The following is a 27,844-nucleotide window of genomic DNA, read 5'->3' as shown; positions in this document are numbered from 1 at the left end:
ATTCGGAAAGCATCCGGCTGGAATTTTGTCCAACTCATAAGTCCTGTGCTTTTCTTCAGCACCTCCTCAGAAAATGTTCAGAACACTTCATGACATCCCCCTTCCAAATTCTTCCCTTCACGCTATTTATAATCATATGTCATTGTCATTGCATGCTGATTGTATCACCAGTTGAAGCAACGTCGTGAAATAACCTAAACGTCATCGTGCTCGAATCTTTACGAAAGGACAACTTGATCTCCAGCCGGGACTCGTGTCGATTACCTCTTGAATGCGAGCCAGAAAATTCGCTAATACGAAGTCTGGGCGAACTGACTTAGGCGTTTTCCATTTGTCGACTTGTAGAAGATCCTTAGTGCTCTGACTCAGTGGCGACCGGAAATATTGTCGCTTCCCTCGCCTAATGAAAACTGTCTTCTAACCTGCGGATTTTCAAAGTCGATATCAGAGACGGGTTTCAAATGAGATGATCTCTGGTATTTGCCTCCTGGCGAGTACCACAAACGTTCGATATTTCCTGTAATAGGACAGCTCTCATTTTACGCCCTCTTATCTCCATTCCTCTTCTTTATCAGTTTAATCGCTCGTTTTAACCCCGGTTACGCGGCGATGCCCTACATTTTCTGCAATGCAAAGTGAAAAGTGCTAAGTTATAAGAATCTGCGGCTTGTTTATTTGCATAGTGGAGCACTCTCCAGCGGCCAGCAATAAATTTCGCTAATAAATGCTTTTGTTCGTTTCTTTCTTCCAGTCTTCCATTCCCTCTGTTTCGTTTCTTTTCCTTGTCCTTTTGTAACTGAACACATTCAAAAATCCTTTCATCTTGTTCGACGCAATAATAACTTCGCTATATAACCACTAATATATCAACTGTGTCGAAGAGAGCTATTAGATTTCAAAAGTCAATTGATGCGATACTTTCCTCTGAAACGACGGTAACCACCGACAAGATGACGCCGCATCCTTGAGAACCTCAGATATCAAAAGGAATTTTTGCAGGGGAATTGGTTGGGCTGCTGGCGCGCAATCTGGTGGGAGAAGCGGTAAGTTGCGAGCCAACTCGGGCTAGTCCTGGGCGCAATGCTCGCTCGACTCAGTAGCGGTAGGAGTGCCGCTCAGGAAACAATAGAAGGTATTCAGCCGCTTTGCGAGGTTCTTCTGTCAGTGACAGTTACCGTGATGTGCTATGTGTGGATTACTCCTCATACAAACTTATGAATTATCACTGCTTCAGTGTCTGATTTCACAATTAATTGAAACATATCTCAGAGTTTGTTTTGTACCACGATAATGCTGTTGTTGAGACTTCTGTGTGGTTTTAATTGTGGTGTTCTGACAAAGGTGATGTGTGTCGTGGTTTGTGTGACCAAGTTCAGAGTGCCACTGGGGGCTCCGCCCCCTTCCTGGTGGGTGGTTTACCTTCTCCTGGTGATTTTTGCGGCGCTACCGGTAGTCGTCGGCGATAATCTAGGTAGGCAAACCTGTCCAGCACATGTTTTCATGTGACTTATCCGCGCAGTAAACTGCCACCTGTGTTGAAATTCTGATTGCCGTTCATACCCGTGGCTGTGACATACCCCTAATTGTTCTGCACCCATACAAACACGCTCGCCCCCTGGCGAGATACAATGTTACAGAGCTCAATTTCAGTCATAGCTTTCATAAGTAAATTGTCTTTGGTTTCCATTCATGATCTATATGTCTAATGCTTTATACCGCAGATACACAGGTACAGTCCCAGGAAAGACCACGAGGTATTTTTGGTGAAAAACTGGCATTGAGGCAGGCATTTTCTGATTATTTCATGTTTGCATGCAAATAATCATTCCACCAACGCATCATAGTCATTTATCACCATTCCCAAGGTGGGCGACAGGTCTGACCAACCAGAAAACGTGTCATACCACGCGTCCTCAACGTCAAAGGTTATTTAGCGCTATTTGTCACGGCTGAATGATTACGTACGCCCAAGTGGTTAGTACCGGAAGAAAAGTTTGTAAATATTTTTGTGGCTCGAAACAGGCTGTTGATTTAAGTTGTGTTCCTGGTTCTGTACCCGAAAATTTAGGAGAACACATGAACAAGGTCCAGAGTGACGTGATGTAATGTTTCAATCGACGTACCTGGTTCGTATTCCGACCGGAGACTCGCTGTGCTCTTTGTCAGTTATCGTGGTTTAGCCCAGACTCACCAAGTGAGTGAATGACAGAAAACTGCCTCACCCGTTTCCTACCTGATCCCTTTGAATTTCATTGTTTTGAGATATTTTCCATCGTATACGCGTAATTTGACATTTAATTTAATTTAATTTGTATTAATTTACGTCGTATTTATATTCCTTAAATTAATCATGGTACATGGTCATTATATTGTGGAGTTATAATGACCATATTAATTATTAATTAATATCCTGGGAGCATAACTATGGCACAGAAACGTATTTTGGTGATTAATCCCTACAGAGTCCAGTACTGACCTCACCTCATTGTGGATAATTTGTAAATTCTAATTTAGACAAGCTACTGGTTTACTTGGATGGAGTTTCAAACTAATACAAGACAAAACAGGAAAACACGAACAAATTTACACGCTGTGTGAAGAATTCGAAATCACAGTTCCAGTAATTGGGATTTGACGCATTCGTTGGATAAATAAAGCACTCACTAAAAAATGCGCTGTCATGAAATGACTGATGATCACTCGGCTAGTGGAGACATTGCAGCCTTTTACGCATATGTCACTCGTGGGTTTATTACATGGTCACGGTCACAAGAGCCCCCCAGAGGACCGTATTCTAAGGCAGTTGAATACCCAGTTTCTTTAATATCCATTTTTGTGTTAGGCTACCATTTACGATTAGTTCTTCCACGTGGTTTCGTCTCTCTTGGACTTCTAACTAAATGTTATATTCATTTCTGACCTCCCCCATGCCACTGCACGTCCCGCCCATATCAGTCTCCTTTGTTTTACCATCTCGGTAATGTCCCATAAGGAGTATAAATCGTGAAACTTCTCGAAGAAACAGCGCTGGAGAGAAATGTCCAGCGAGTCCTGTGTCTGTGTTGATACGGCGGGATCGGCTAACGGGAGGCACGTGACAGCGACTGACGATAAACATACGCTGCGCGCACTGTTGCTTACTTGTTGAACACTTGTTACTTTCGTGCTGATGAGCTGTGATGTAATTGTCACTTTTTTGCTTGGATACTTCGATCCCCTCTTAACTGCTAACTTTAGTGGCAGTTTCCATCCCCTTATTTAATGTTAGGCCCTTCCGAGGGCGAAGCAGTGTGGTTGCAAAGCGCAGGCCTGGTTTGTAAGTTTTTCGACGATACAATATCATGCACAGAGGATATCTAATTGCAAATAAGACTTTGCAAGAATTTCAAATTGTGTGTTAGGAAGCGGTTGTAGCTCAAAAGTGATTTTCTAGGCTGTGTGATTGTTTGTCTTCTGGATTATAGCGCCGTGTAGTCTGGTAGAGGTTTACCGACGTTTCGGAGGTACTTGCTGTCTCCATCCCCTGATGTCATATCTGTCACTTGCTTTTAAGTCTCAGGGAATGAATTTGCGCCGATCAAACGTGAGTGTCAACATTAAATCACGCTGGCAACAGGAAGAGCTATGGCCAGACCTTGTGACTCCTACTTTTTCCTGTAAGATGTGACTGCCAAGAAATAACTAAGGAACTGACTTCAGGGGCGGCGGAGTCCTTCTTGAGAAGCTAGTGGCAAGCTCAGCTACTCAAGGATTTCATTCCCCTTCTCTTTGGAACTCGAAGGTTCATTACCATGATCACAAAAGCCCACCTCAATGGCGATAACCGAAGTCACTCTCTCCATATATCTAGTCCTTTTTCAAAATCTCGTATTTGCTTAAATAGTCAAGCGATTTTTCGCCTTTTGAGCAGCCAACGTGTTCATTACTTTTTTATAATAACCCTTAATTCGACTTTATCTCGAGCCAGAAAAATCCATTCTACACCACTGTACCTTGCTTAATTACGATGTAACACAATATCATTTTCCCATGCATGCCTAGATCTCTTGAATGTTCTCTTTCCCGTATCTTTTTCGACACTTCCGTACGTAGTTAACTATTAATTTCAACATGAATGTGATTATGATTTCAGAAGATTTTCTCTGTCTCAGATTTTCGGACCTTTCTAGTCATTCGTTAGTATTCCTTGGCAATGTAGGGGAGGGGGCGTCCTTCGCAAGGCCTCTACCTACACGGGGCATCACAATATAGAGAAACGCGGGTGCATATTCATGCCTCGAAATGGATTCAATCCTGCGATCCCATTATTTCGTCGGCAAAGACCCACGCTTAAGACCGCGCGGCAGATGTGATGAGCTCAACAAACTATATTTTGTCAATTTAAAGTTCTCGTTAATCTCTCGCCGTGAACTAGAGCGTTTTAAGGAATTCAGGTATGCTTGTCGGTGTTGGTCTTATGAGTTTTCGAAGAAACAAACAACGAACATAAAACATGAAGTTGATAGAAGGAGAAAAGATATCGTGGATTCAGCGTCGTAAATAACAGACGGTGAGCCGTGAGCCCGGTTTCCAGCTCGATGTTGGGGACTGACGTGAAACAAGTGACTGTTACCCGGTTGCTAGGCGCTGCTGGCTGGCACTAATTGGTCTGGCCTGCTGGTGATGAACATACGCTTGCCGTGTCATGTCTGCCTGAACGGCCCGTTGTACCGTAGTACTAATAACCAGTGGACCAAATAGTATATTTTCCTGTTCGGTATGAAGGTAGTGTCACTGGAAGTCGTTTAACTGCGTACCGTGTATACTGTAGTAGTACAATTTGGAAGTGTTTCATTGTTCAACCAAAACGCAGTCGTTGTCTAGATCTGATAAATGCCACGATAACCCAGAACACAGTGAAATTTTAAGTTTTAGGGCTATTAATGTCAATTGTGGTCTCAGGACATATTGTTTCTCTTACGACCTCTGGGATTGAACCTAGGCCTTTGCAGTGAAATGTCAGTCTCTAACCTGCTGTGACCTGGTACCGCTGTCTGCATCTCTGTTTACTTTAATACCCTTCAATATTCATTTCTATTTTTATTGATTAGTGTACACTGCCGGTAATCCGATCCTCGTAAATATTTTACGTGCTTTTAAATGTAAATTGTTTAACTGCTCAGACCTTAAAAGCCAGGCTTTCGGAGGTCGTTTGATCCAAACGTTCTCATACCTATACAAGCTATTACTGTTGATTGCTTTGGACGAACGAACGAACGAACGAACGGCCGGACGGACATACATCACTAAATTTATCGCTGATTATCACCGTGATGAGAATATCAGTGGCATAGATAGGGGATACTATTAAAATGGTACGCTAAAGCTTTACCTGCTGATTCGAGGTGTAGGATAATTGTTCAGTGAATATTTTTATACGCTAGTTGCCTGAAGGGATTCAAGGACAGAAAAATTCAATGTCTCTTGTTATAAATTTCTCATTCGACAAAAGTTGAAATGAAGTTTGAAACACCCGCCCGGGCTGCAGTCCCCCCCCCCCCCCCAACACCCGCTCGGGGCTGCTGTCTAAATCCCACCTGGCCGGGCTGCATTCCCCAAACCCCAGTCTCTTCGCCCACCCGCCCAGCTGAAGTCACCAGAATCCGCCGCCATCCTGCCTGGGCTGCAGTCCCAAAAACGCCTTCAAACGTCAGTCCCCCTCCGTTCACCACTTTCCACCCTTCCGGGTTGCAGTCCACACTGCCCATTTTTGTGGTGTGTTGTCCGGGGTAGGTATTAATAGAGGCCTTACGACGAGTTTAATTTTGAACCCGGGACTCCAGACGACAGAGCACGAGGTTAAGACGGTGGTTACGATCGAAAGACACATGGACTATCCAATATATGCCTCAGTTGAGGACCCCGTGTTATTCTTGTGGTTGTCAGTGGCGAACTGTTTCCTCTGTGAAGTTTCCGAATGAAAATAACACGACATTGGCCACAGCGAATTCCAGCAACAAAACTCCGTGTATTTGTCTCTTTATGCTGTTACGACCGTGACTCAACTGCTTCGGTCTAGCATCGAACGAGAACTAACAGGATTTGTAATAAATCACTAGTAGAAAAGGATTTGAAAGGAGTCGGATGCCTGGCGTCTCGTGATGTTAGCTGAAGAACGACTTACAAATGGATGTTTAAGAGGCGTTAGAGTTCTCAAGTCAAATAGAAGTCTGAATAATGCCCGTAACACGCGATCTTCATCTGAATATATTTGTGATTTAAATATCGCGTATCGACGGTAGCGCGGCGCTGTATGTCGTTTTGACAGTCGGATAATTCCATCCCCATTGCCCTTCTTTTCAGTTTTGATTTTATTTCTGCCCATTTCTCTGACGTTCATTTTCGTCTGTTCCTACAAAAATCGGCTATTAACGCTTCCATTTCTTTTCGGGTATGTTAATCGATTTTTGAATTTTTTAAATCGTTATATTGTGAGGAGGTAGTGTTAGTCCGTCCGTCCGTCCGTCCATTCACACTTTTTTTCGCCCACTGTACTAAATGTGATATAGGTTGAAATTGGTATTGGGTGCCAAAACAAAGTTTCATTTCCGTATCGGTGAGTAATTAACATGATGATGTTGTCGACATTTAGCAGATTCTAAAACTAGAAGGTTTTTATACGGTAAGTCAGTAATAACAGTGGAACCTTGATATAATGCGGGTTTCGGAGGACAGTTTCAGCACTCGCGTTTTTTTAAATATGTAAAACATGTGTAATCGTGTATGGTTTGATGTTTTCACAGCGGTGAGTTTGAAGATTTCTGTCACCGAGGCTGTATGACCTCTGAAACGTTGGTAAACATCGACCAGACTACACAGCGCAACAACTCAGAAGACAGAAATCTTCATACTCTGATGACGGAGGCAGTATGACCTCTGAAACGTTGGTAAACATCTACCAGACTACACAGCGCAACAACCCAGAAGACAGAAATCTTCATACTCATCGCCCTGATGATGGAGGCAGTATGACCTCTGAAACGTTGGTTAACATCTACCAGACTACACAGCGCAACAACCCAGAAGACAGAAATCTTCATACTCTGATGACGGAGGCAGTATGACCTCTGAAACGTTGGTTAACATCGACCAGACTACACAGCGCAACAACCCAGAAGACAGAAATCTTCATACTCATCGCCCTGATGATGGAGGCAGTATGACCTCTGAAACGTTGGTTAACATCTACCAGACTACACAGCGCAACAACCCAGAAGACAGAAATCTTCATACTCATCGCCCTGATGACGGAGGCAGTATGACCTCTGAAACGTTGGTTAACATCGACCAGACTACACAGCGCAACAACCCAGAAGACAGAAATCTTCATACTCATCGCCCTGATGATGGAGGCAGTATGACCTCTGAAACGTTGGTTAACATCTACCAGACTACACAGCGCAACAACCCAGAAGACAGAAATCTTCATACTCATCGCCCTGATGACGGAGGCAGTATGACCTCTGAAACGTTGGTTAACATCGACCAGACTACACAGCGCAACAACCCAGAAGACGGAAATCTTCATACTCATCGCCCTGATGACGGAGGCAGTATGACCTCTGAAACGTTGGTAAACATCTACCAGACTACACAGCGCAACAACCCAGAAGACAGCAATCTTCATACTCATCGCCCTGATGACGGAGGCAGTATGACCTCTGAAACGTTGGTAAACATCTACCAGACTACACAGCGCAACAACCCAGAAGACAGCAATCTTCATGTGTGATCGTATTGGGGGACATGATTACAGTCGCGGTATATGGAGGTTCTACTGTATATAAAATATTAATCAAGTAGAATAAGAGGGAAAGAGTGCTGAGGAGCGTAGCCTACACGCATATATGAGTGCCTTGGCGCTCATGAGGATGCAGGCGACATTCTCCTCCGAAACTTTGGTATCTACCCACACGGCGTCACAACTTGACAGGCTACCATGACATCTTTCCCGCCGCGAGGACCTCAGATCTCATATATCGTGATATATTTTCTGTACTGATATTCTCAAACACGAAATAAATCGTCTGTAAGGACCGGTATTTGTAAGAGAGAGATTAAATTAGTACCCCTACATTAATCTTGGCGGGGTGCGGGGGTGGGGAGAATTTAAGAATTCCAAGTAAAATCCCGATCAGTACAGGCAGTGTCGCGGTCGTATTTGAATTGAAGACGTTCCAAAACAGCGTTTGGTGATGCCCACTGCTGCTCCTCACCCACCAGTTTCACGCCAATTTATCATTTATTTCAATAGGTTGGCCAACCTGGAAGCTCTGTATCTGGCTTCTGACCATTATTTTCAAGTGGAACGAATTTTAAACGAAGCGAACTGATGGGTTGCAAATGCTACTGATGTGTTCAGTGTAATGAAAAGAACCACACACTCTAGTCATGCATCAGTAGTTCGGAAATCTCTGAACCGTACTGTTATATTGCCTGGAACACATTTCACTTCTGTACAGAAGGTACCGGGTTTATATCTAGGAGAGACCACTGAATGTGCTGACTCAAGTGGTTTGTATTTTAACTATTTTTCCCAACAGAATATTTACTGGTTCCGGGCGAGTGGTTGCTTCCATAGAGGACTTACCTTTTCTAAAATCTGAGTCTCAATTGATACTTTAAAAGTTGTGAGTTAGTCGCTTTATTCATAAGCAGATAAATGAGTTCTTCAGTCAGGTAGAGAGGTGACTTGTATTTATCAATGAAGAAATTGTAGTCCTACGCGATTCTTTCTGCTAAAGGCCTGTTATAACCTATCCGGACAACTGATCCTCTAGTAACTTCACTTTTTTTGTTACTGACCTCCCGCGGTATGACCTTCAATCCAAAAGTTAAAAACCGGACACACTGTCTGCATAAGCTCTTCAGCCGGGATGCATTCCGCGGGTAGATCAACGTCGTTACGTAACTCGCTGCTTATGTAAGTCTTGCCTGTTCACATCGCGTGCTGCAGGTCATGGGATCAGCCTTCATAGTTCTTTCCTGGAGAACTGATTACTTCCACCGATTGAATGATCAGGAAGTAGGAAAAACAAACACAAAAGTATGAGCGTAAGGAGAAATATAAAGAAATATACAGCATGAAATGGTATAAGAAAAAGATAACGAAAGATGATGAAAATGAAGATGGCTGTCATCTGAGTTGTAGCGCCGTGTAGTCTGGTGAAAGTTCATCAGCGTTTCAGAGGTCCTTGCTGCCTCCATCAGGGAGATCTGAAACGGCAAATTTCTACTAGACTACACGGCGATACAAATCAGAAGACAGCCATCTTTTCATGACTATATTGCTCAGAGGAAGAAGACGAGAAATGAATACAAAATGTAGTTGCTGATGTTAAAAGACAAAATTAAGAGCTGTTTAGGCTGTTAGGGAAACAGCGCCTGATGATCGCATTTGTGACTGTTCTTTCAACACCTTTACACGTTCACGCCTGTGTATAGTTTATGTTGCTGTGTGTGTGTTGGTAATGGTACTGGTAATCGAATCCCGACAGTGCTAAATCTTCGCTGTCATTCCGCAGCTCTGTCTTTCATCCGCCGGTGCGTTTACTCGCCTGTACTCGCCCTCACTACCTGCCTACCTGTACAATCACGACTTTGCAGTTTACTCGGAATTCCATTCAATGCCCACTGTATACACAAGAGACGTGCTTTCTCAAGGACTCTGTGATTCCCACACTGAAGAAACCTGTTGTGCGCAACTTTTATGCATATCCCAGATGTCGGACCATTGGTAAAACAAATGTGCCTGTTATTTAATTAATTTCCACGATCTACACTAGTTGTACTGACTGTGGTGAAGTCCGAAATATAAAATATGTATACAATTTAGCACTGATGTCTATTCGTTTCGAACTCTTGAAGATGGCCACCTGTAAGGTCGAAACATATAATGGATCTTAATAAACATTGAAGCTATAACCAAATTTGTTGTGTGTCAACCTCACGACATGTAAGAAGTTTAATTCCTCGCTCAGTGGCCTTTGACCGCGTTGTTACCGCATCAGTCTGAAGGTTGGTAACAGAATTTTGTAGCGGATTGTACCTAGTGTTTTTAAGATTTATGATTTGTCGGCGATGCAAAGTTCAACACGGAAATTCTGTTTAGAAACCGGTAAAGACTTTGCGTCCAGAATTTTATAAGCAAGTTTCGTGACGAAACTCACAATACAAAAGAACGTCAAGTCGATGACACTTAAGTTGAATAAACTCGGGGCATTAATTCCGGATATTTCATAAATTCTTAACCTTTTCAGAAAAGGAGCCGATGTTTTGTGTGGTACGACACAATTTCACTGCGAACGAAACGTCGACTTGGGTCGAAAGTGTAGATGGGAATATAGTATTAAACTGATTCATATAGGAACTAGAAAATTTCCCGTTAGGAATGACGGGAATAAAGTAAGCAGTGAACACTTATCTTGTAGATTCGTTATCTTTTCTCTTACCCAAGTTTTGAAATTTTAACGTGAATATTACTTAAAAAGAGTGATTTGGAAAATGATCACAAACCAACCAACATTAGCTCTTAAATTTATATACCATTGATCAGGATGGGATCCAGTAGTTGCGACTTTCTGAAAAATGATAATAAATGTTTGGGTTTTTTTTAAAAAAAGGTCGTTTTCAGAAATGAAAACGAACTTTTTAAGCAAGACTCCGCGCCGTATATTTTAGCTTCTTTTGAATAATGTTTTGTGCCACCGGATGAAGTATATTTTGATGTGGACTCTCCCCATTTGAACACCTGCTTCGGCCACAAATTGAACTGCCTTTTAAAGCTCACTGTATCCTGTGCGTAATGATTACTTCAGCAAGAAGACTGAGGCCAACCCGATCTATTCAGTGCTCGTTTGTACAACCAAATGGATAGCATTTTGAGGCTTACTGTACACATTTTATACGGGAGTGCTTCAGGCATCTTTAGGCTGAGTGTCCCGTCCAGTACTTGGTGGCCGCGATTTGCATAGCATCCATATTTTTTTTACGGACGGTCGTCATTTCTGCACCCACGCTTTGCTCATTTATGCCTTTGGTCTTTCATCAAGGATTTTCTGCGGAGGCTGAATTCCAACTGCAGAACACATTGTGCAGATTTTGCTTTCGTGGAATATGAGGATGAGAAGTTAAGCCTGGAGGATTGACCAACAATTAGTACAGCGAAATAATCCTTCTTACCTTGACCGGTGAGTTTGGTTCTCAATCGTAAATGCAAGTGTTTATATATACTTGAAATGTCTCATAGTTGCTGCCAATGTTTTTACCCAGTCTCATCAGGCTTCCTGTATTTATGTAGCCGTCTTCTGTTTGTACGTTTATGAAGTATTGTCTTCTTTCTCAGTCTCCTGAGTTCCAGTCTAGTGATTTCCAAAAGGCCAAATCAGTATCGATTTATAAAACTTTGGTTTTAGTTATGCTGGATTTGAGGTTCTCACGGCGGTGATTACGTAGATGGCTGTCTTCTGAGTTTTCTACCAGACTACACAGCGCTACACACCAGAGGACAACCGTCTTTAGTTATGCTGTTTCAACTTTTAGCTTAATTTTAGTTGTACAGAATTTGGGCTTCATTTCTGTATGTGTGGAATTTTGGTTCCAGTTTCCTTGTAAGGAATATTTACTTTTGTTTTGTTCTGTGTAATAGGCTACACTTTTTCTGTTTTGCTGTATTATAAGCTTGGGATTCAGTCCTAGGTCCAGTTGGCCCCTTGCAATTTTAAATATATCACTCTCGAAGCCACGTAAGAGTGTGCCGGATAAAGAACTCAAATTCCGTGCCACATCTCATGTACCAGGCTGCTGAAAGATCGCGTTTTGGGTGGCGGGGCGGATGCATTCCTCTTCCGCTTAGAGTTCCCACCCAAATCAATCTCTGACCGAAAGACATCAGCTCATTGACACGGAAATGAGCACGTTGACCAGTGTCCAATGCAGAATATCTAAATGCAGAAAAATGTTAAAGTTCGGTTTTGTTCTGAACGTCCCGGGTTTAAATCTCCGCTCCTAGACCGGGTGTTCAAATTTAAGGTTTCTGCGGTTTTTCCCAGTTCCTCCATGCAAATGTCGGAATTATACCTTGAATTAGGCTACGGTCTCTTCCTTCCATATCCCTTCAAGCTCACTTGTTAATGAACTTATCGTTTGACGCAATATGGTGTGGCCTACTGACAGCTTCGTTAAATTAACAAAAAATAAAAAATAATAATAAATAAATAAAATAAATGGAGAGGAGTATTTTATGTAGGCCTGTCTGTAAGAATAAGGATCTGTCCGTCTGGTCATACGTAGATACACGAACTGTGATGTTAAAGTGTTGTTGCGCGGTGACTCAAAATCTTTTCAAATTCGAAACATAATCGGATCACGCTGACGTCGAAGGATAATGATCGGATGTTCATATCATTTCGTTACGACTTTCAGCGCTGGATAATTGCAGATCCGGCAGGCTGTAGAGCGCCGATGTAGCATAAGACAGTGCGTCCTGGTGGATGTATTGCCCGCGATAAGCTGATGTATGTAAAAAGGATTTATGATGCGAAAGTAATCTACATACTGTTAGGGATGATTAAGCGTACGGGAAATAAATCGATAGTGGCATCGAGTATCGAGAGATAAAGCGAGAGTTTAATCGTATTAAAGCTTCTGGATAAAAGTTTATGGAAAACAGTAACTCTATCCCATGGGACCCGGGTTTACGTCTTGACGCAGCGTAAAGGAACGTAGCTTACTGTTGTAGCGTATTGTGTGGACCGCCCACTCTATGCAGAAATACGAGGTGAGATCGGAAAGTTTCAAGACTGTGTCAATAGAGGGCGAACCAGATGTAGTACGAGCTTCTGCCGCTAAGGGGTTGGGCCTACATTTATAGTGAATCAGTGTGCCAGCCGGCATCATCGAATTAGCATTTGTTTCTTAGTTACGGGCGTTTTGGTAGTGCATTACACCGACCCTCCTGCGATTTCGGAATGGCGTGTGCATCAAATTTTGCCAAAACGGCTACGGAAACCTATGAAATGCTAAAGCAAGCATTTGGGGAGTCCGCAATGGGTCGTGCACAAACTTTTGTGTGGCATTCACGTTTTAAAAATAGCCGAACCTCTGTCGATGATGACGAGCGTTCTGGACGACCATCTTCGAGCACAACGCCCGAAAATGTTACGAAGATTCGGCAGGCCATTCACGAAGATCGACGTCGTACCATCAACGACTTGTGCGACATTGTTGGGATAGGGTATGGGACCTCTCAGCTGATTCTAAAGGAAGAACTCCACATGCGACGCATCCTGTCTGAGGACCAGAAGCAGAATCGACTTCTCGTTTGTCAGGAGCTTAAAGATCTTGCCGGATCGCCGGATTTATCTCCGTGTGACTTCTTCCTCTTCCCAAAGATGAAAATTCAGCTAAAGGGAAGGAGATTTGAGACGATAGAAGAGATTCAGGCAGAATCGCAGATGGTGCTTGACAGGCTGACAAAGAAAGATTTCCAGGGATGCTTCCAGGCTTGACAGCGGCGCTGGGATCGTTGTGTTCACTCCCAGGGGAACTACTTCGAGGATGATGGATGAATTTAATACCTGAGATAAGTGTACGGGTTTTTATAGGCGCAGTCTGAAAACTTTCCGATCGCACCTCGTAAGTTAGTCAGATACAGACGGAAAGGGAGAAAGTTAGAGAAAGGAGTGGAACAACATAGACAAAGTAAGAAGAAAGAAGTAAAAAGAGTAAATGGATGAAGAAAAGAAAATGAGAGAGAGGAGGAGAGGAAAGCGACAGCGAAAGCCTCATTTTCACATCTCTTTTGTGCCTTATGGCGTGTAGCTGAGCACTGGTCGTGGAGGGGTAATGCCTGACCTCCTTCACCTTATTCCTTATTTTCCTCAGTTGATCTCGACAGTCGCAATAGTCAATCACCTCTTTCCTTATCTTTCCAAAGACATTATTTTTTATTAATCTCGGATTTGATGCTAAATAGCCATGCAGTTGAACAGCGTCGTCAAATTAGATGCCTTTTGCCTGCACCTGAGAACGAAAAGCCGAGTCTTCATCTCGACTCTGCTGCTTCTATGGTTAACGTGAGAAACTGCAGTCACTTTACGGGTGGGCTCTCTCTTCCAGCTGAGAAGATCCGGGGGATGTAATCGGGAACTGGGAGTTAATAAAATATACACTGAAATTGCTTTAAAATTACCGTCGGACTAACTTGTAAATTAATATAGTGTCTGAGCCAAAATGCTTAGTTTTTTTAAATATAGCATATCTTCGACACTTCCAGGGAATTCGGAGATTATTAAGGCAAACTTTTAATAGCTTGATTAAAAGAAAGTTTTTAGTTAAAAAGTTGTACGTAGTAACTTAACGCCAGGCAAGGCTTTGTTCGTAGTACGACTTAACGTAAGAGTTTAACCGTGAATTCAGTGAGAAAATTACTAATTTCTAGCGTTTTTAACTACACTGAAATAAATGAATTTCTTTAAACTCGGTGCTGTTTTACACTGAGTGTAGTTTATTTAATGATGCTATGTGTGTGTACACACAAACATATATAGAGCACACGTGGCGTAATACCAGTTAGGTAACGCTTGTGACTTGGATTCCGGAGGTATAGGGTTCGAATCCCAGATAGGAACCAATTATTGGTTTTGGCTTTTGTGATTTTTCTCATGCGCTTTAAGCAAGTTTTTGGGCTACTTCAAATAGGCCGCGATCATCTTTTCTCGTATTGCATCGAATTCATCGTTCATCAGTGCTATATAATTTTAGAAGTTAGTAATCGTCATTCAGTAGGGGAATAAATGAGCGAAGTAAACGGATTTAACGGCAGCCATGACAATTTTCCTGTTATATGCGAGCGTAGCGCCGCACAGTGATCGCCAGATACATTAAACTATTGCCAAGCAACGGTGAACGTAGGTTTATTTTACACTATAATACCGGTCATTGATCAATATTCATTGGTAACACCAAAACTCTGTTCAATATCTGGTACTTTACAAACGATCTCCAATAGCAGAGCGATATGTGAGACGAGATGCCCCCCGTTACATTATCCGGGGTCTTTCACAAGTTCATGGGAGGAACAGCCTGACCCAAAAATTAGTTCACTCATAGTTTCAAAGCGATAAGCTCATTCTTAAGTTATTTAAAAACACTGTTTTAAATGCAGGTGTTGCTGATTGCCTCGTATCTGAATTGCAAATTGTTCGATTAGCAAGCCAATGTTAGTAGTGGAAGTTAACACCCAACGCATGGTATGTTGACTGAAGTCAATGCAGGTGGGTAATTGGCTGGTTCAGTCACGACTAAACTATGTGTGTGAGGAATCCGGTAGAATCCGAAGTATACATGGGCATGTAGGTGGATGTCTTCTCGGTTGCCGCGCCGTGTAGTCTGGCAGAAGATTACCAAAGTTTCAGAAGTCCTTGCTGCCTCCATCGTCAACGCCATATTTGTATTCACAGCCATGAGAACCTCACATTCTACAGCGTCTTCATGAGTAACTTGTCAGCCACTGCACTACGAAAGAATGGTAGCAGGAAGAGGCCTTCAGATTATGGCGTTAAGAGAAGCATTTGTTACAAATTTGCGAATTTGTTACGAAAATGGGACTACATTGAAGTTGTCTCTATGTATTACTGTGTTTGTTCGTTTCTCCTTTCTTGTTGTCTTCCTTCCAAATTCCCTTACGTACTCTTCGTAATTGATTCTAATTTATTACAACTGGAAAGTTGAACATCGCTAGAACTGAATTCGGATGAAATTTGATTCTGAATGAATTTAGTCCGTCTTACATTCTCAGAAACTAGCCTGTCTCAATAAGAATAATTTTAATATTGTTATCCCTTATGCGTCTTCGTGGGGTTAACTCAGTGATTGGTGAAGGACTGGTATGACTAGGATTCAGTTCCCGGCAGGGACAATCACCATACCACTGTGGCCTGAAGCCTTCTGTTCAGTGAGCACCGAGGGTTGCTACAGCGGGAGTGAACCGGCCAGAGCGTGAAGCTGGTTACTTATCGAGTACATCGTCTCGTACGTTTCCATGGCGCGGTGATGGATTAGTACAGGAAGAATTTTACACTTTACCTCTTTCACTGTTTTAGAAAAGGTCAGTTTAAAAGAGATTTGACGCCCCAGAATTCTGTGTTTATTTTTGTATCTCTCCCTTCTATACGTGTTTAATATGATATGAAGTTACTTTTCATGTAATTGTCTTTACTACCAGCTGGAATGTAGAAGCTTTATTTAGAGGAGCGTACGTTTAGACCTTTGTGAATTGTCTAGTGTGCAATATTTTTCCAGTTAATCGCGGTTAGTGAAATCGAGAAGAGGCAACCAGTGTTCGATTTTGTCAAAGCGGATTCACTGCAGACGGCAGATAGACGTGAATCCGTGGACTTGGTACGTGGGGGTAAAATCTGACAAAACTGCACAAAGGGGACGGGGCAATGTTTTGGATGGTTTCTATGTCAGACGGGAAAACTATTTCTAAAAGCTCTGTAGTGCCACACGGTTTACTGTACGCCGAAGCTCTCAAAGGACCTATGCTTGTTGGATTCAGTGTTACTTGTTTGACTCATGTCTGCTATGGTGGTTGGTTACTTGGTTCGTTGGTTGTATTAACAGCTCTGCGGATGATATTCCAAGGTATCAACCGAAATTTAAAATGTTTGTAATGGTTAGAACACCATGACTCCGTCGTCAGAGTCACGTTTGAATGTAAAGTAAAGTAAAGTAAAGTTTGTCCCACTATACGCCATGTAGGCGTTTTGGGTGAGTGGAGGTGTAGCTCCTCTCTTCCTTGACCTCGGCACTAGATGGGGGTGAGTGGTCAGCATCACGCCCCGGCCGGCTTTACCCCCGGGAAAGGACCCGGGTACCCATTGTAGAGGAGGCTGGGTGGGCCCCAGAGCCGATCTGGAAGCAGAGGCTAGAGGAAAAATCCTCTGCCCCAGTCGGGGATCGAACCCCGGTCGTCCAGCCCGTAGCTAGTCACTATACTGACTGAGCTATCCCGGCTCTTCACGTTTGAATGTACCGAGTGTATCTGAAGTTTGTAGCAAGGCTTTGCAACTGCATTTCATCCGCCTCGCTGTGGAAGTTTTGTCGATATTTTATGTTTCTACTCCCTGTTTTGTTTTCAGATACTTATCTCTAGTAGGCCTGTAGCTTACGCAGTGGGGGTAAATTGTGTTTGATACGGGAAATTTCATTCCGTTTAAAGACGAGAGCACTCGTGGCAGGTCCTGTAATTCGATTCTGGGCTCGTATTAACGTAAGCTGTGTGCATACAATTTTGTTCGCCGGCGGTGTTTGTTTCCCGATGTCGCGGTTCGAGACTTCGCTTCTCGCGAAACTGCGACTCAACTCCTGACCTGGAGGAACACGGTCTCAGTCCCTGACTAGTTCTTTGCAGTGCTGAGAGTATTTCGGGCGAGTCCTGGGTAAGTTCTTTTATACATTTAGTGATTCCTGGTTTGTTCAACGACTGTTTCTCAATTGCCTATATTATGTAACTCAGGGCGGTAGGCTTATTTGCAATGAATGAATTACCATGCTTTTGTGTGTAATCTTTTAACACCCGTAGGATTTGAGGTTATCACGGCAGTGAGTACGATGATGACTGTCTTCTGGGTTGTAGCGCCGTGTAGTCTGCAAGACGTTTACCAACGTTTCAGAGGTACATACTGCCTCTATCATTAGGGCTATGAGCAGCAAGGATCTCTGAAACGTTGGTAAACTTCTTGCAGACTACGCGGCGCTACGACCCAGAAGACAGCTATATCAGGTTTAATTTTTGCGATTTGCATGCGTCGATGTGTTAACGAGTAACACGCGTACTGGTTCTTGATTTAATGTTCTTAATTAAATTCAACTTTTGCTCACAGCAATAGTTGTTTTCTGATGTCCGATAACTATTTTTCGTCAAAGAAAATCACCGATCACAAGGAACGTACGCGGGGAGTACAAAAGACATCGGTAGGTCACAGGTTGAGAGCTCTTGGCTTAAAGCAGGAGTATGTATTTACAATAGTGCTTTCACAAAAGTTCTTAGGAGGGGCAGACAGCACGCAGCTTTCTTAAAAAAGAAACATGTTAAAAGCTGCATGAAGTCCTATAGTTGCTGCGTCATTGTGCTATGCGGATTTAGGATCCATATTAAGCACGTTTCCATTTAAGGTGTTCTTCCTGTACATAAGGATAATGACATGTGGGTCGACGGAACGCATGCGCGTGAAACTTGCAGATGGATCTTCAGTGGAGTAAGGCACAAGTTTCCTTCTTATCTCGATTTTTTCTTGCTTTGAATTCTTTGGTTATGTAACGACGCTGTTTCAGTTGCAGAATTTGCATGCCATTAAATGACACAGGAAGATATCCATGAACGACAAGGTTCTGGGTTGTTGCGCTGTGTAGTCTGGTAGAAGTTTTACCGACGTTTCAGAGGTCACTTATCGCCCTGATGATGGAGGCAGTAAGGACCTCTGCGACTTCGCGTAATATCCATCCCAGAAGACAGCCATCTTCATACTTGTCGCCGTGAGAACCTGAAATCTTATCAAACGGTGTGCATCGTCATCTTGCAAACGCGGACCTGTGTTCCAAAATCGCGCGTCTTTAGAATGTGAGACGAAGTTTGCCAGCTATTGTAGTGCCCTTGTGACAGAGGCGTGTGGAGGAGTGTCTTTCTTGGAACCTGAGTTAGGAGGGATGACACGATTGTGCAGTAATTACAAACTGCTTCATTAGGAACTGTTTAACAGTGAGTTAGGGTAATTTTATGCCTGCCCGGACATAAAGATGGAATCTCATTACACGTGCTGATAAGAGGAGTAGAATGTAAGAGGAGAGAAAGAGAAAATGAGAAGGAACAGAATAAATGAACGAGACAGTGCAAATTAAAATATAATGGAAAGGAGAGAAATATGGAATAAGAGGTTTAGGAAGAAGAAAGGGAAATAAAATAAAATTAAATATGAAAAGAACAGTAAGTGAAAAGGGGATTCGGTATTGTGGGTGGTTTGTCAGATTTTGAATTTAGTGCGTGCTGTTGAAATCTGATTTATGTAAATTAAAATGGATTTCTTGGCGTCCTGTACCGCGAGATGTTGGAGCCGTCGTGTAGTCTTTTATGAGGCAGCCTGTTCCAACTCTAAAGCAGTTGTAATCCGACCAGTTTTTCATTAGCATGTTCCGACAACACCGCAACAGACGAATTAAAGTGTAAGAATGATTCTAGAAGCAGTTCAACAAACCGTTTCTGGTTTACAGCCTTGTTTACAGATTTTACACTCGTTTGTCATCTGAAATGTCAGGAACAATTTATCAGAAAGAAGCCCACTGTGCCAGTCGAAATTTCCCGCCGGAAAGGTTTCATCTTGTATGTCTGTCTTATAGAATATAAAGGTTTGTGTTCTTTACATAGGCCTAATTGTAAATCTACACGGTCCGAAATTTTAGAAATTTACCCTGTCCGACCCGTGGACCATTTGTCCCGAACCAGAAGTTTACGTTCAAATGTTTTCCGCAGCAGACTAGAGCTCGAGTTTCCGAACGAAGCCCGATCTATTTTCAATCTGCCCTGACTCAACAATATAGCTCTAGTTGATGGAGGCAGTAAGCACTTTTTCCAGACTACAAGGGCTCAAAATCTCAGAAGACAGTCATCATCTTCCGTCAAAGACATGTTGAACTTCGGCGATGCAGAGCAGGGAGGACATGTGATCGCACTGTATTAAGATATGCCAGCTTCAGTAGCCATTACGAGACTATTTATCTGGAATCAGTCTATTAAATAGTGTTGCTCTTAAATCAGAACATTCTGTATGTTAGAGATTGACGGCTTCATGAAGATTAGTTGGCTAAATGCGATGTGCCAGCTTGTATCGCCGTTGCTTTCCTAATGATCGTGAGTCTTCGAAGAATGGCCTTGGCACGTTTTGTGCTAATTCGTTGTTTCGATTTCGTGCTCAGATAAACGAAATTTGCAGTGAATCAGATTGAAAGACACGCAGATATCTACAGCATGATTCGAAAGTGCAGTCACTTGCCGTGTGTTTATTCAGTGGACTCTTTTGACTAACCGGCTTAGATTAAATTTGATGTGGGCCATTCGTATTTAAATCCTAGTACCTGATAATCAGGAATGTTAGTGTAACTAAGTGTCCGATTTCTGGCGGAAATTGTTAAGTTTCCACTTACGTTGGAAGTGCTCAAAAGATTTCACGGTTGTGATGAACTGAACACTGTGATAGTCTAAATATGAGTTTGTACGTATGAATGCCTGTATGTCTCTTTTTACAGAACCATCAATTTTAGAATTCTGGTCCCAAAAGCTGAAAGCTATAGACATAACTTTTGTTTTAGAAAAATATTTGATTTGAATTTATATGAACTGGGGATGGAATTGGACCGATACGAACCGAAATTAAACTCACTCAAGAATTTAGTGTAAAATAAATGCAATTGTTTTAATTCACATCTGTTCAGATAAAACACGCTGGCCGATAGATACGTTGTATTATGCTTTGGAACACGACTCGTTCCGCTGTGATTATGTTAGCTCGGCTCAGAGGAACGCGTATAATAGCCTACGGTGTGCTGTGTAATAACATTCTCCTCCCTTTAGCCCATTTTCTTTTCTTCTCATCCACCATTCACACTCTTTATTCCTTGCGTACCATTTTCCTAGGTCGTTTCACTTACCCTGTAAGGTTGATTGGGTTCGTTTGTTACTGCTGTCTGATAGTGGACCTGTCACCATTTTTCTTTCATGGCCATAATCTCTAATAGGGCTACTCAACCCGCGCGGTCACTAGACTCCTCCATACATCTGTATAGATGAAGAATTGGCGGCGTGCGGTTTGCAAGCCGAGTAGGGTCTTTCAGAGAAATTGCGTAATGTATTTTTCGGTGTGTCTGTAGCATCCTGATTAAAACAGATTTTTCAAAACCTCCTCCCTAATTAATTTTGGTGAACTCGATTTGACACTGTGTGATCGTACCTGGTGAAAGGCTATAAAATAGCTTATAATTCTGACATTTAATTTAAAGGTGTTTAGTTTATGAAGCTGATAAGGTGTCATTTAATGGCCGAGGAATAAATAATTATTCTGTAGTCCCAACTTTTATAACAAGCTTTATGAAGCAGAGTTCTTTATGAGCAAATGATTTATTGTCTCTCGGCTGTCGAAGAAATTCCCGCCACTTCTGTAATTCGAAGTTTTATTATTTTGTTCATAAGTACCGTTCTAGTGCTGGGCCAGATTAATCCAGTCCTCATCATTACCCCTTACGTTTAAGATCCATTTTAATATAAAACTGCCATCGTCATGATTTGTTTTTGTTTCTACAGCGTTGTTAACATAGCTTAGAAATTAACCGCGTGTTTTATAAAGTAAATGCAGCGAAAATAGCTTGTAACAAGAAATAAATCGACCATACGTTTTATTATTACGGTAATTTTTATTTGAAGATGCACAGCGTCCTGGTACATCAGCTTCAAATCCGGGTAACAAATTATATTTGGCGATGTGTGGCCGCTGCAGTGATATAGTGTCGTTAAATGACTACAGTACTCTACTTTTATGCTTCAAATTCTCATTCGGCGATAAGTGACGTCTCTAGCTCACACAGCTTTGCGAAATGCCTATTGATCAAAAACAATGCATTGTCAGATTTTTTGTTAGAAGATATTAGCCTATGGAGTTGATACAACGCACATAACAAATGTATGAAACTCATCCAATTCATTTGATCACGGCCCCATTTATCTTTGTAGCTGGCACAGCTTCGTACAAAAATGTGCGGTCCGACGGCTCAGCGCTGTGCATGTTCTCCGCTCAACTGGCTCTGCGGATTACTCACACCCACACCTTGAGCCGGACTTGGCGGAACAAAGCAACAGCTGTCATGTCCACGTACGGCTCGGCGGGTCACCAACACCGAGAGCAACGTTTGAGACGATAACATTCCTCGCTACTACGAAACTAAAATGTTCATCTGCGTAAACACAAAACATTTGGCCTTGCTATACATGCAGTTTAATCGACTTTACATCACTGAAACGTGTTTTCTCCACCAGTGTCTTTTACCAAAGGTCGCGGGATAGTGATCGGCACCCTCGTGTCGTAGTCGAGAGATCCTCGGTTCGAAACTTAGTTGGGAAACCGGTTTCCCTGACTGAGGCTTTCGTTATTTCTGTTTGTCCCTCCAGACAAATTCCAGGATGGTATCATAAAATAGGCCATGAACGCATCCTTCCACTTCCTCTCCCGTTCACAGTTGCTGTCATCATAAAATTCGACCATTGCGTGGCCTTGAAAGTCAACGTGATGTGTTTGTAGCTGACCTGTAAGGAAGTAAGTCAGTCAGTCAGTCTGTCACAATACTAGATACGTACTTCGATGTGTAGGCAATCGGCCAGTGAGTGAGTGAGTGTTTCATCAGCTTGCGCGATCACCAGGAGCTCTTGCCTGTCCAACGAAGTGCGATATTGCCTGACGTCTGTACGTGTGAGGCGCGACCTAATTCCTCTAAACGGGAAAAATGTCAATTCTATTTTAGAATTAAATTTGTCGTATGGCTATAATAATTGAGTCAACTCGACAAATTATGAAATTTGTTGTAGGAAGAAGTTAATATTAACAAAAGGTATCGAAGAATCGGACAGATTCCATACCGATATGTATGAAAACGTCTTCCCCACCGGTCCTTCTAACAACTTTGTCCTATCGGTTGGAATTTTTCAACTCGATTTTGGTTTGTGATGTTGTCAAATCGTAAGGGAATTCGTTTTAAGAATTTCGTAAGCGCGGGTTTGTCCGTCACAAAATTACTGCACGGATTTAAACTCGACGTGCGGGTCTGCTTTTGTATTAGCCCCGAGGTCGACGGAGCGAACTCCCCGGCATTCAGACCGAGCAGGTGTGTCGTCCTTGCGATTCCGTCGATCTTCCATGGAATGAGCGAGGTAGCCAGCCCGCGCTGAAGATAGTTTCCACGAACAGCCCGCAGCACTTTTTGCGTCCATAAAGTTGGTGTGTGACCGGTTAGAAAACGTAATTAAATGAGACGGGGGAAGCGACCGGTCCTTTCCCCGTTACGGAATGTTTATGCTCTCTGAATAATTTACCCATGGCTGGCGGTCGGCACCCAATTTCACGGGATTGCCACGGTAATTACATTTTAACTGGCAGTTTTGACCCCAAACGTGCATTGTCGTTGAACGTCCTCTACTGGATTTGCCGCGAAGCCTACTCACACATTGTCTTACGTAACGTCTTCGTGAATTATTTAATCAATTCTGGCCTGTGTGAATTTTACTCCTAAAACTAAGGCATAACACGTAAACCAAGATGGAATTGTTGGGACTCAAAGAGACAATTCTGACATCGAGACTTTAACAAGACAATCGACATCATAGCAACGAGATTATAACAGTTCAGTCAGTGTTATAACGAGATTTTAAGATACTTGTCTTCCTGGAAACAAAACCTTGACAAGGTAATCGGTAAATCTTATTGTAATAACGAGACTTTTATAAGGTTGTAGAGTGAGAAAGGCCTATGAAGCTTAATCTCAATACTGACATTAGCCCCTGTTTTATCGGATTAATATGATGTAAGCATTCTGGAGCGAGTTGAAACATTAAGGGGATTTAAGTGGAATAGGCCTTTTGATCCCACCCCCGCCCTCAGAGAAGTTGTCCGTAAAAGAATTGTTTCCGGACTTCGACAGATTTATGAATATTTAAATGTAACCAGATGCAACTATCAGACGTCGCGGAACTAGTGGAGCGTAAATTTTGGACTGCCATCTGAACATTGCGGTTAATTGTGACGTGTTAAACGCGCGCACCGGCTGCAAGGACATCAAGACACAAACACACACTGAGTGTCCTATCGAAGTCCCGTTGCTAGGATACCAGCTGCCTTGTCGACTCTATTCCGAAATTCTGCCATGCATGTTTTGCGGTTCATCGTTCTTTGGGTCGATTTTTTTTTTAGCGAAGGCTTTTCGTGTCAATTTGTTCCCTCTGATAAATTTTGAATAATTTGATGGATTTACTTTACTTGTTTGGCAGTGTAATGTTTTCGGATATACTTTTAATTACCTAACTCTTTTTCACTTCCGATGTTGTAAGTGCTACACTTAGCTTTAACTTCTTCAAAGGCTTTTTATGCCAGCTGCAATTAGCTTTAGTGGTTGGCTTGCTTCTGTTATTTCACCAATAAAAGAGGAAGCCATGGCATGTTACATGATGTAGAGTCATAATTCTGCTTTAACTGTTCAAGTTAACACGTAAAGTAAACTGTAAGAAACAACTGTATGCTTATGTTTTTCCTCCCCTCTAGAGACTGTGTAAACGCTGTAGAGATTTCTTAATTCCGCGCCTTATCTTCTCTGGCTCCGCGCTCATAGGATGTCCAGAAAGCATGTTCACTGCCAGAGGTCGTGGTAATGTTGGTTTTGAGTGAGGAGGAATGCCCTGACCAGGAGATGAACCAGAAACAAGCTATGTGGGCGCACTGCCTTTTTTGTCAGGGTTCGTGACACACACAAAATAGAAATGTCGATGCGTCGAAATAAGTTCAGGGATGAAGAGTGTGAGATGCTGGGCACCTGACTTGGATGCTGAAGGGTAATGGAGCAAATTTAGGCGAACGATGAGTGTTGGAGTGGTTGGATGGGGAAAAGATTGAGATGTGGGTGGGTTTGAACTGGTGCAGGATATTACCCATAGGCGAGCTGTAAGTGTTGTTAGTGGTGCTGGAACTTTCTGAATGTACTTAGCTGGTTAGTCAGAAGTAATGGTGTCCATTAATGTATGGATATGATTCTATCTGCTGACAGTGTGTTTAAATGAACCATAACTAATTAAAATTAGAAACTCTTTCGTCTAAGCCTAGATATTAAAATCTTATTCATTTTAGGTTTTAAAATCAGAATCAAAATTTTGTATGCATTTCTCATGTCTCTTCTTTGTCCTTCGTGTCTTTTCCAGTCTATAGTCTGATTTGATTATACAAATAAATGATGAATAGTACAAATTTCGAAGTTCAAGTAGAGGTAATTTTCGCCAGTGACATTCTTCCCAGTGTCCCTGTGGCGCCAGTTTGGGGCTTGCTTGTGTTTTAATGTGGAGCCAGGATCAGACATAAATCCCTGTCTTCCCCAGATATTGGCCTCGTAACGAAATACAATTTATTCATTGGCTTTATCATCACAGCCACAATTCTTCTGTATCCAACGCCACTGTCAGTCTCTATGTGAAAACATGTGTCCTTGTCACCCGGAGACCTGGCTTCGAGCGTGTCTTGTTAGTGATTTATTTCAAATTGAGCACGGCTTTCGCACTGCCGTTCGTTGCACTCCGAAAATGAATGCAGGCAGTGGCGTGCAACTCTTTCAAGCAGAGGAAGCGACGTTTCACTAGTTACAATGAACTGGATGTTTGGTGTTGAGATATAAGCGTAACCGGCTAATATTTATGTGAATCAACATTCTTGGAAAACGCGTATATGATGACAGGCTAATACTATATATATTTTGATTGTCTGACAGTTTTTAAGAATTGGAAATCAATTTGTAAAAACTGTATGAAGATCAGTTACATGATTATTCTACAGATTCGTCGAAAAATCACGTAATCCATTTCCCGCACATGTTCTATTTGTCAAATATAAATTACATTGAAATAAAAGAATGTTAAATGAAGTGCTGGAAATGTCCACCGAGTTCACCGATGCATTTATTTACTCTTTTCCTCATGTTTGATGCAAACCGGCGAAGAGTTCCTTTGTGACAACAACCATTCACCAGGCGAGATATTAACGATTTGTTTCGTACAGGAGAACCGAGAAATGTATCCCTAAATCACTCTCCCCAAGCGCCTACATGGTGTGCAGCTTTGCTTTACGTTTTCATTTTACTGTAATACTGATGGTGAAATCTTTAATTGTTTTCTCTAAGGCGACTTAAAACGAGCTTCTTAACTACAGACAATTTTATTCGTGGATATTCTTCCATGTGGTTTGCTGCGTCCTCGTTGGGTTCATTTAGAAATCTGGGCGCTCTTGCAAAAGGGAAGAGCGTGCCTGCCTTAATTCTGTTCCCAGTGTTGGGTCGTCAGGTGAACATGATGTGCCGAGATTTAAAAAAAAATATTCACAAAAAGAAATTCAGGGGTTAATGTTTTGGCGTGTTAAGGTGGTATGACATTTACAATAATAAAATGTGCTAATTCCCTTTGATTTGCCTTTTATACTGCTTTCCAATGAAAATCTTCACATCTCCACTACTGTTGCTTTTGACAGCTTTTAAAATAGTTATTTCAATATTTTATAATATAAACACGGCACAGGGTCTGAAAGCGGAGATCCCCTGGTTACATTGGTTTCCAAGGAAACAGTCTCTCAATGCAGAAACCTGGCTGGGTTATAGGCAGAAAGAGGTGTGTAGAAGACGGCGTATTCATACAGAAAGCTCCATTTACATATGTTTTGTTCGTTTATAAAAACACAACCCCCGCACGTCCTTCGGAAAATGCACTGCAAAAATAAAGTTTTCTGTCGGTGGACACAAAGGAGACCGCGCTGAGGTAACATTAATGTTTATTTATAGTTTATTTAATGACGCCGTTTCTGTACCTCTGACATTATAGCGTCGAAACATTGATGTTGGCAAGTCGACATCTCGTTGCTATGATACCGTCATGCCAATGTTTTGTTTGGACTCTGTCCTTTCTTGCTGATGTCAGATATGTACATCGTTTGGAATGCCATTTCTCCAAGACAGCTGAAAGGGAAAGACGTTTCCAGGGTGCACCGACCTTCTAACCCATAGGAAACGGGGGTAAAGGGAAAGTTGAACACCGCTCTTTGTACTTCCAAAGTTGCGACTGAGTATAGCTGTATACTGCGTTCCAGCGTTTTTGGCCTCTGAACTTTGTGAATTGGAACCTCGGAGCGAGTCACTTACCAGAAGTTTGCTGGAAGGGATGGCAGCAGGCCCCGTACAGTACATTCCAAATAAAATATCACCACGTTATGTAACACAGGAAAGTCGATTTTACTACACTACACATCACTAGAAAATTAACATTGCAGAGAGTATTAGATGATTTTATCTTCTTCACAACTCTTCGGTCCTCTTGCAATTCTTCCACTCCTCACAGACCATCGCTTTCTGACATGTCACTCGACTCATCACTACCGCTGCTGCTGTTCACTCCATTATCTTCGATTATAATACGTTCAATGGCGTCTTCGATTATGCCTTCTTGCTCATAATAAATGTGTTCTTGTTTTTCCACATGCTGACATACATTATCCCATTCCTCTTGCCCAATTTCTTCGAATCTCTGGCTAACAGATGCTCGACGTCCTTAATTTTAGATTCTGTGTTCTTGCTTGCAACCCATTGTTTTACATATGCCCAAATGCGTTCAATGGGGTTTAAATCGGGTAGTCTCAGCACAGGACGTTCTTTGTCTGCTAACATCTGATCAATTACGTAATATTTGTGCTTTGACTTATTTTAATTTGATTAAATCGTACAGTTGAACTTTCAACACGTCACAAAATGGGACGTTTCTTTCCAATAGCCAGGCTTTCATTTCGTCCTTTTTTGATTAAGACGTCGGTGGTTTGTCTGTCTGAGTGTTGTGATACCAGGCGTTAGTTATGACCAGAAAGGAGATTGCAACGAACAGGTGGCATGTTGTTAACACAGCACAGTCACAAGACAACAATATCAGGCATCTACACTGCTGCATTAACACAGACTGTACTGACCGACGGAA

The 27,844-nt window shown here is 42.3% G+C and overlaps 1 protein-coding gene across 6 annotated transcripts in view; it reads left to right on the top strand.

The window, feature by feature from the left end:
* Positions 1-1,109: 1,109 nt before the first annotated feature.
* LOC110836293 (uncharacterized) overlaps positions 1,110-27,844 on the top strand; it is a 377,965-nt gene continuing 351,230 nt past the window's right edge. For all 6 annotated transcript variants that reach the window (XR_015536158.1, XR_015536157.1, XM_087352736.1 and 3 more), the window contains exon 1: positions 1,110-1,471. Coding sequence is in view for 4 of the 6 variants with exons in the window: in XM_087352736.1 (XP_087208862.1) it covers positions 1,291-1,471 (181 nt within the window). In the remaining 2 variants the exon portion in view is untranslated. The remainder of the gene's footprint in view (positions 1,472-27,844) is intronic.

Source organism: Zootermopsis nevadensis, unplaced genomic scaffold, assembly GCF_977971745.1.
Source record: "Zootermopsis nevadensis isolate Lab colony 2312 unplaced genomic scaffold, Znev_1.0 Znev_ptg000002l, whole genome shotgun sequence".
Classification (NCBI taxonomy): Eukaryota; Metazoa; Arthropoda; class Insecta; order Blattodea; family Termopsidae; genus Zootermopsis; species Zootermopsis nevadensis.
The sequence above is the reverse complement of the archived record's forward strand: the minus strand, read 5'-3'. Positions and strand labels throughout refer to the sequence as shown.